At 37.9% G+C, this 10,068-nt stretch overlaps 1 protein-coding gene across 1 annotated transcript; it reads left to right on the forward strand.

The window, feature by feature from the left end:
• Positions 1–6,786: 6,786 nt before the first annotated feature.
• LOC106875511 (uncharacterized) lies at positions 6,787–9,856 on the forward strand. Its single transcript, XM_089361318.1, has 2 exons — positions 6,787–7,748; positions 7,844–9,856. The coding sequence occupies exons 1-2, from the start codon at positions 7,708–7,710 to the stop codon at positions 8,088–8,090; spliced, it is 288 nt and encodes a 95-aa protein (XP_089217444.1). The 5' UTR covers positions 6,787–7,707; the 3' UTR covers positions 8,091–9,856.
• Positions 9,857–10,068: the final 212 nt, after the last annotated feature.

A 10,068-nucleotide genomic window follows, 5' to 3' on the forward strand; every position in this document is an offset into this window, starting at 1 on the left:
CTCTCTCTCTCTCGTTCTCCCTCTCTCTCTCTGGTTGTCTGTCTTCCCCTCCCTCTATCGGTTTCTCTCTTTCTCTCTTTGGAATGTAGCAATTATTCAGTTGTAATGAAAGCGACGGAGAAAAGCGGTGGGTGCTAACCCTTCGTATTCTTTATCTTTTATTATCTTCTTTCCTCCTATATGTTAACGGTTATTGTTGCGTGTTGTATAGTGTGGAGCGTAACTTGCTGCTGCTGCTTATGATGGTAACTATGGTGATGATGATGACTATGGTGATGATAGTTGTAGTGTGTTCTTGGTATTTAATCCCAAGTCAGCTTTGATCCAACAGTGATGAACTGGTGCCTTTTAAACCCTGACCATTTCCTCTGTTCTCGAATAGTCATTCCACCATCCATCAACAATAGCCAGTGTAACGTCTATAAGACTGCAGTGTGTAGTTTGAGGGAGATTTTGTTGCTATTTCTAGTAGGCCGAGCGGCCTCCTAAAGACGGCACCTTCATTGGTCTATGGTGCATATGTTCATAGTCGAGGTATTCTATTTAAATATTTTTCTAAGTGACGTAATGCAAATTATATATCTAACCAATTGTAACGTCTTATTTCACAGCTACATACACACACATACACTCGCATCATAAACACACATACACACACACTCGCATCAAAAACACACGTACACACTCACACACACACATCTGCGTATACGTACATATGTATGTATGTATGAATGAATGTGTATGTATTGCGAGAGAGAGAGAGAAAGCTACAGAAAGGAGTGGGGAATTAATCATAGAATACTAACATTGCCACACAAATGTAATTGAAAAGTTTTGCATAAAGTGTAACTTTCTAAACTTATGTTGCACGAATATGCACTCATTTACTTTATAAATAAATTTGTCAAATTTTTGTCCACTATTCTCCACTTCCTAAAAGATCCTCATATTTACATTTAAGCAAAATTGCTTGCACAGACATGCGAAGAATAGGGCAGAAGTAGGAAATATACATAAAAGGGGAAAGAGGGAGAAAAAAGAGCGAACTCTGTGAGAATCAGTCGTATCCATTTCTTTTTGTTGAAACGCTCGAATATTTACCATTATTACTTTATCTTCTGAACGAAATTCACCTCTGACTTCGATTCAAACAACGTTTAATTCCTATGAAGCACTAGCGTAGCTAGGATGGGGACGGTCCGCCCCGGGCGGCACTTCTAAAAGGGGCACCACTTTTGGGTCTGCTGTAAGTAACATGTGTTTTTTGTGAGGTCTGAGGGGCGGCAAACAGAAAGGTCACGCCCGGGCGGCACACACCCAAGCTACGCTATTGCTATCAAGGCAAATAAGTATCTTGATGTCAGGATTTAAACTCAACTTGATCACAGGACCTTTTCATGTCAGACTGTTAGAGTAAAGCAATGCGTTCCGGTTATTTCTTTAGAAACCGTTAGAATCAATAAAAATGGCTTCTTGGGAAACCACCTTTTGTGTCGGCAAATAGCACATGCCAGCAATTCAAAATGTAATGTTAATTATTTTAAGAGGAGAAATCATTGAAAAATCTTGAAATATTTACTCGATATTGTAAGCTCTTGTCCAATCCCTGGTTACACACCAAAAAGATTTACTTGAAAAATAAAAGATATCAGTTTAAAAATAGCCTGTATTATTGTCATCTCTACAGCTGAGTGAACCGGAGAAGCGAGAAATAAGTGTCTTCCTCAAGAACACAACACACAGCCGGGAGTCCAGGAATTGAACTCAATACCTCACGATTGTGAGCCAGACACTCTAACCACTGAGCCAGTGCTTATTTAGGTTTATAAGGAGTGATTTTTATTAAATATCGCTACTTTTTCAAGCAATTCGATCGATCATATAGAGACTCTTTTGGTAGCTGTTTATTTTGTTTATTTATTATTTTATTTTTGATATTACATGTTTGTAGAGGCAGCGAGCTGGCCGAATCGTTAGCCTTCCGGGCAAAATGCTTAGCGACATATCAACCGTCTTTACGTTCTGAGTTCAAATTCCTCTGAGGTCAACTTAAATATGTACCAGTTTAACACTAGGGTCAATGCAGTCGACCTATCTCTTCCCCGAAATTACTGGCTTTGTACCAAAATTTGAAACCAATATTACATGCTTCTAAAATATCAGAAAATATTCTTTTCTACTCTAAGCACAAGGCCCGAAATTTTTGGGGAGGGGGTCAATCGATTAGAGCGATCTCAGTATGCAACTGGTACTTAATTTATCGACCCCGAAAGGCTGAAAGGCAAAGTCGACCTCGGCGGAATTTGAACTCAGAGCATACAGACAGACGAAATACCGCTAAACATTTCGCCCGGCGTGCTAACGTTTCTTATTTCTTTATTGCCCACAAGGGGCTATTCACAGAGGGGACAAACAAGGACAGACAAACGCATTAAGTCGATTGTATCGACCCCAGTGCGTAACTGGTACTTATTTAATCGACCCCCGAAAGGATGAAAGGCAAAGTCGACCTCAGTGGAATTTGAACTCAGAACGTAGCGGCAGACGAAACACCGATAAGCACTTCGCGCGGCGTGCTAACCACTCTGCCTCATCTATTAGAAAATATTATATCCTGACATTGACACAATGTTAGGGTATAATACATTCCAAGTTTAGGATGTATCGATTAATCTGAGCCCCACCACTTTGTTATTGATCTCCAGATATATGAAAAGAAAAATTGATCACTGCTGGATTTGTATTTAAAACAGAAAGGGTCGTGTTGGACTTGAATAATTCGTCCAGTCCATACAACATATAATTTTTTTAAAATAATTATCCTCATTTTCACTGGACTTTTTTTTCCTCGAAATAATTTTCTTGTCATCTCTCTGTTCCGTTCCAACCTAGTACAACTGATTCTGGCTTGCTTCCTTCGCTTAAAACAGCAGCAACAATGCAAGTGTTTGTTTGAAAGTTCGGGGTTTTTCTTTTTCACCCACGCACTGTCCCAGTTATTGACCTTCAATAATTAAAAAGAAATGAGTAATTTTCTTACCCATCCACCAAAATTTTTTTCTGGAATTCAACATTATCGTGGCTTATTAAATAGTGACTGACATTGACCCTTCCTATAAATAGGAACATTTAGATACTTGCATATAAGTGAGTTTTTGTTACATGAAATCACATATACTATCACATTGATAGATTTCATTACGTATGTGTCACCAGATACATACACACATAGTGTATATATGTATGTATCTGTCTGTCTGTCTATCGAGCGATCTAGCTAGCTATTTGTCTGTCTTCTGTGAGGGGATGAGATAACCCAGAAGGAAAGGGTTGTGACGTCCACTTAAGGGGCCCTACCGGAACAGGAAGAGTGCGAAAGGAAGCGAGGGAAGCAAGACCAGGGTCATCCTCTTTTGGCCATGGATTGGTAGTAGCAGCTGCAAACTTTGGGTTAGACAGGTAGGGTACTTGTTTGGACTTGTAGTGACGTCATTTGGCGCCAAAATACAGTCGCCATTACTGCGTTTTCATCCACGCATGCGCAGGGAATAGTTCCGGAAGGAACAAGGCGAAGAGGTAACACAGGTCCAACAGAGCTCTCTCACATGAGCGTGGTCGTATCAAGCTGTCTCTCCAACATTCCGGTGTCTCAACAACCATGCCTAGTTTCCTCCTTGAATAAATATTGTTATGTTTCTGGTTTAGAGACTGCGTTATCCGTTCTTAAATTTTTCCTTAAAGTTTGATGTAAGGAATTAGTTATTTAACCTAAAGGTTGAATAAAGAAGATATTTCTTACAGACTTAACGTAGTTGGACAGCAAACAACGAGAAGCAGATGAACCGTGTTTTATTCCCCGCGTTACAGTTTCCTCGTACCACAAGCTATTTCGGCTTTCGAATATAAACATATTTCATAGATAAGAATCGGACCTTTCTGTAGCGAAGGAGATGTAATCGCCTGCATCTGTAAGATCAAGATGATGGTCAGGCTACAAGGCATCGACGATGTAGCAGGTCTCATGGCCCTGTAATCTGGAGGGAAGCGCATTGGCGCTGTAGCTCGAGATGGATGAGGAAGAGTAGCTGGGCGCGATGAAGACCGAGCAGCGCTTAAGGGAAGGCTATCCGGAGGGAATGTACACTACGTTTGCTAAGCTGGGAACGATCAAGTGGACAGGGGAACAGGTCGACGAGTATTCCATGGAGGTTCGGAGACTGGCCATGCTACCTAGCTTTAACGGAAAGGTTCCAGAGAAGACGGCACGACTAGCCTTCGTAAATGGCTTTCTCGATAACATACCGATACAACTGCCAAGCAGCGAGAAATTGGCGATGACAAAGTGGTATAAACCAGCCACTATAAAGTCAGACAGTCAGTCGTTGTTGGCAGTCAGTAGTTATAGAGTCGTTGTACGAGTTCTCATTTGGAGTCAGTGTCAATTACGTGATATATACGAGTTCGAGTTACCGTCAAGGTAGACGCTTCAAAGTCATTGTCTTGCGTAGCTTTCAGCAATAGGTCGGTAGACGAGTCAGAGATAATAAGACGCGGAATACCGCGGCGACAAGAATATTACAATGCCGACAATAACACAAGTGAGTGAGGATTTACATTATAACAGTATGTGTACACACACACACACAGAGGCATATGTGATAAAACGAACTTCAAAGAAATGATACTCCTGTCTCTAATCAATTTCTCTCCTCTCAGCTTTTCTGCGAAGGACTGTCTGTAACGTAGCGTTTCCCATTCCACACGTTCACTGTAGTCTTTTTATCGATTTTACACACACACACACACATATATATATATATACATATATATATATATATATATATATATATATATATATATATATATATATATATATATATATATATATATATATATATATATACATATATATATATATATATATGTGTGTGTGTGCATGCCCGCACGCACATGTGTATGTATGTAATTGTATGCATTTTGAGGAGAATTGAATTAAGTACGCAAAATTAGATCGAGACGGAAGGATAGAAAACTCCACAAAGTCCAAATATTGAACTTGTAATTGTGTTTGTTTTTCTAAGGTTGGTCATTTTCTTTAATTATTCAAGGGTACATTGACTTTTGAGTTGGTTCGAATTGCTACCAAGCAATTGTCCTATCTTCTCTGAAAAGCGGAGACATTCAATATTTCAAGAATTTGTCTTCTATAGAATTTAATGTACCCTAATTAGTCTTTCTTGTTTAAAAATATGCCACTGGTCACACTGAGTTATTTTTCTTAGTTCATTTCCGTTTTATATAGTGTATGTATGTATGCATGCATGCACGTACGGATGTGTATGTATATATATATATATATATATATATATATATTTGTATATGCACGCACGCACGCACGCACACGTGCGCACACAGCGTTGACAGTCTACTCTGAATATCATCCCAGTTTGGGTTATACACGACTATCATCATCAGCTGAAGCTAAGGCGAAGCTCAAAATAAACTATCAACTTTTGATATTATAAACATGTCTATCTACTCCACTAAACGTAGAGTTCTATATCAGACAATTTTTGCACCTTGTAAAATGTGTTTAAAGATTCAAAGAAGTGTCGGGAAGCTAAGAGGAAAACTAAAATGAAGTAAGAGTGAGAGTAAAAGAATGGATGTCAATGAGTAAGAAAAATGTGATTCTTGGTATTTTGGGATAAACAACTTCCTACTTAATAGGCATTTATTTATGTTGAAATTGCAAGAATTTTTCTTCCTTACCAACAGCCAGATATTTGTCGTACCAGGTCAATAGTGCCCAAAGTATTATTCAGGAAGGATTTTGAAGCAAATAGATATAGTTTGGGGCACTTTATATATAAAGTAACAAAATGTATTTCAAGAAAGCGTGAATACACACGTGAGTGTGCACGTAATTTTAACGTACAGAAAAATATTAGCGTTTACTCCATTCAATAAACGTAGCAGAGTCACATCAACGAGGAAACATAATCTTGATCGTTTTGGTTACATTCTTCAGTTTTGGATGTATTTAAGATAAATATCCCCTCATTTCATCTTCAAATGTAATGATAGCATTCTTCTTCTCCGCTCCCTTCCCCTCTCTCTCCCTCCCCATTTCATGTTAGAGAAAGAAGAATAAAATCTAATTCTCATAAATATGTAGAAAACTGAAGCAAAATGGATGTTTTTAACTGCTATGTTCTAACAGAAATCCAAAATGTGTCAATAGGTCATTCTACACGCTTGATTTAAACTGGCGACTGTTGGACTTTTGAAGCCTATTTTTCTTCTTTAGATAATTTCAAATTAATATCAAAGTTTTTATTGAAATTTTTATAAACAAGTTTATAAATTTATTTCCATTTTTTCCATTTCAATCAGTTTAATTTTCGAAGCGAGCATATTTTCATCTTTTCCTTGCCTACGTGTTGATCTTATCAAGATGCCTAAATGCATTTACGAACCTGATTATTCCAGTCTAGAAATACAAAATACACGATATTTACAAAAGCGTTCGTGAGTTTCTCCCTAAAAAAATAATTTAAAAACAAGCAAGGGAAACAACTCTTTCTGGAGTTCATGTATGCCTTATAGCATCTTACTGCTTCATAGCCACCTAGCATCTTTGGATACAATTGAACTCTTGCACTGTAAATCTAAATTTATAGAAATTTGCTCCAGTAAGCGAGAGAGAGGGGGGAGAGGGAGGGAGGGGAGGGAGGGGGGAGAGAGAGAGGGAGGGGAGGGAGGGAGGAGAGGGAGGGGGAGGAGAGAGAGATTATTAAATATTTTTCAGTGCACGTACATGTTTCACTTTACTGACACTAAACGAAGTTACTTTTGAGGACTGTTCACTTTCAAGTTTATAATCTCAACCGCTATGATTTCTTTTAATTAATATCAGATTTACTGATGTCGTTTAATTTACTGATATTTATACGTGTCAGTCGCATTTATACAAGCCATTTCCACGGATTAATGGGATAGAGAATATAAACGTTAAAAGTCAAGTGTTGTAGTTTACTTGATAGGTATGAATTCAATCGCCGAAAACTCCTGGGACCCTAAAACCATCACTGACCCACTAGCGTAGCTAGAGTGTGTCGCCCTGGGCGGACGTTCTGTTTGCCGCCTCCGGACGCCAACACATTGCCTACAGCAGACCCAAAAGTGCCACCCCTACCGCCCTAGCTACACTTGTGCACCGACCATGCATTCTATAGCATCTGCGAGATGTATCTCGGCACTATATACATTTACACACGACGATCATCTTCAATGTTTTTGTCCGTCAAATTCTACGCACAGAGTATTGGCCAACTTGCAGTAGAACACATTTGTTGTAAGTGCTGCGCCGCAAGAGTGTTTATGAAGTCTTTAACAAGCACAACAATACTTATGACAAATATTTTATTCTCTCCAACTCGGAAGATGAGTGACAAAAGTTAACCTTGTAGGATTTAAATTCCAAAAAACATTAAGAGACGTATGAAAACGCCACAGTGCATTATATTCCATGTTTTAACAAAGATTCAAAATTAGATAATGGAAATAATGTAACAAGAAAATAAAATATTAATCACCGTTACGTTGGTGTATGAAGAGTTCTTCCCCTTCTGATTATGTTACCCCTGGAGACTAAAGTTGATAATATTTATTGTTTAATACGTTACAGAGAATATAAAATTAGTAATGGAATACTTAGAAAAGCTATGCGAAGTTTGTGCTACAGAGTAAGTAAAATTATTATGATAATCCTTTTCATATCTACTGAAAACAATTTTTCAGTGTAATAAGTTAGATCCAACGTTTGTTTTCCTTTGTCCAGAGAGCAGTTGGACCTTTCTTTAGACTTTCGAAACAGTCTGCTTTGGTTAAAATGTGCACGGCATACAGATGATGCGATATACAAAAAATTGAATCACACAAATAGAGAATTAAAAGAATGTGGTTACTCGAGATTGTTTCGGTCGCAATTTCGAATTTCTTTGGCGAGACCAATTGAAACTAATTCGCCAGGAATTTGTATCTTTTCAAAATTTTTGATGGCTCTTATACATCATTATATCTTATAATTAATGTATTTTTCTTGTTAAAATGAAAGTAAATTTTCTAGCCGTCGTTTCGATATTTCTCATAATTGTTGATCTTATACATTCCACATTTCCTTGGAAATATGCATGATATATGACATGCATGTGATGTCTTTTTGTTTGTTTTGGGGAAAATATGTAATCGTATAAAATTTATATTTAACTAAGTATTGTTTGATGTAATATAGTAGTAACTCTACTCTACTCGTATCGGCGACAAACAGCTGCTGTAATTGAAGAGCATCTGAAGTGCCGTGTATATTCGATGAAACAGACCATTTAAAGAATTGTTCTCCAGAATTCCACAAAAGGATGAAAGAAAAAGTCTATCTTAATTGGATATCAGAATACACAGATGTAAAAAAAACCGCAGGCAATCCATTCTATTCAATGGTTTAACAAATATGCTAATGCACCCTAGTATGAAGGATTACTTTGGAAAGCACTGCTTTACACATACCCACTTGGCTTGGTTTCATTATTTATGCGTTTATGTGTGTTCACTAGAAGTGAAAACACCCACTTCAAAAATTTAAAAAAAAAATGTCTATCTCAAAATTAACCTTGTGTCGTGAGGTGAGTTCTGATGTATAGCTCCAAGTCAGCCCTAATTGAACTGACCCTATAATGAAAGACATTCCAACTATGACCAACCTTTCTTTTTAGGCGTATCCAAGTTATATTATTTAATATGCCTCTATCTTTTTATAAAAATGGTTGATCTGATTTCAGAGATTTGGGTACTAACTAGAGGCTCCCTTGACTTGCAACCTTTCTTGGGTTGCAAGTCAAGGGAGGCTGTCCAGGACCCTTGTCTTCATCCTCTTCCTCAACTTGGAGAACAACTAAAAGTGATGGGCAGCAAAGGTATAGATTGTAGAGAGGATGAGGGATAGTTTTGATGCCCATCTCTATCAAGTAAGATGGAATCCTGGATTGATGCATTATCCTTGGGCAGGTGCTCTGTCTATTTGAGACAAAATCTCTTCCTGAACTCCCTCATAACCCCCACAAAGTACTCATGTACGTTCTGTTGAATGTCTGACCAGAGGGAACCCAGTGGATGTAAATATGATGTTCTTGCTGTCGAAAAAGGAGATTATCATGAGCTCTGCCTCGCCTCTTGTGTCAATGAAAAACAGATGTTTGGTTCATAAAAATTAATTGATAAGCAATTTAGAGCATCTCAGAAATTTTTGCATCATCTTTGCCCAGTCTAACTCAAATATTGCATAGCAAGCTTCTAAATTGTCTTCATGTCCCAACTGTGATAATGTCTAGTAGAATGTGTTCAAATTGCTGTTAGAGCTATCGTCTTCAGCCAGGAATAACAAAAGTATAGTAATGATATATTAAAATTATAACAATCTCCTGAAGAAAGTCTCAAATGCACTCATATGTATTTGATATATCTATATCTATCTATATAAATAAATGTTGTTGGCACTCCGTCGCTTACAACGTCCAGGGTTCCAGTTGATCCGATCAACGGAACAGCCCGCTCGTGAAATTAATGTGCAAATGGCTGAGCACTCCACAGACACGTGTACCCTTAACATAGTTCTCGGGGATATTCAGCGTGACAAGGCTGACCGACCCTTCGAATTACAGGCACAACAGAAACAGGAAGTAAGGGTGAAAGAGTACAGCAGGGTTCGCCACCAAACCCTGTCAGAGCCTCATGGAGCTTTAAACGTTTTCGCTCAATAAACACTCACAACGCCCGGTCTGGGAATCGAAACCGCGATCCATATATATATATATATATATATATATATATATATATATATATATATAAACCAAAAAGTAGATGGGAATCTCCAAAACATGTTGTTTAATGTCAAGGAAATTGCGACATTCATACTTTTTTTTATGGTTGGACTTCTTCAGGGTTCAAAAAGAGCTAACTTCACTTAGGTGGTCATTATATCTTTTGAGGGAAGTGTATGGTGTAAGCAGG

Source organism: Octopus bimaculoides, chromosome 13, assembly GCF_046866305.1.
Source record: "Octopus bimaculoides isolate indiv1 chromosome 13, ASM4686630v1, whole genome shotgun sequence".
In the NCBI taxonomy this organism is placed as follows: domain Eukaryota; kingdom Metazoa; phylum Mollusca; class Cephalopoda; order Octopoda; family Octopodidae; genus Octopus; species Octopus bimaculoides.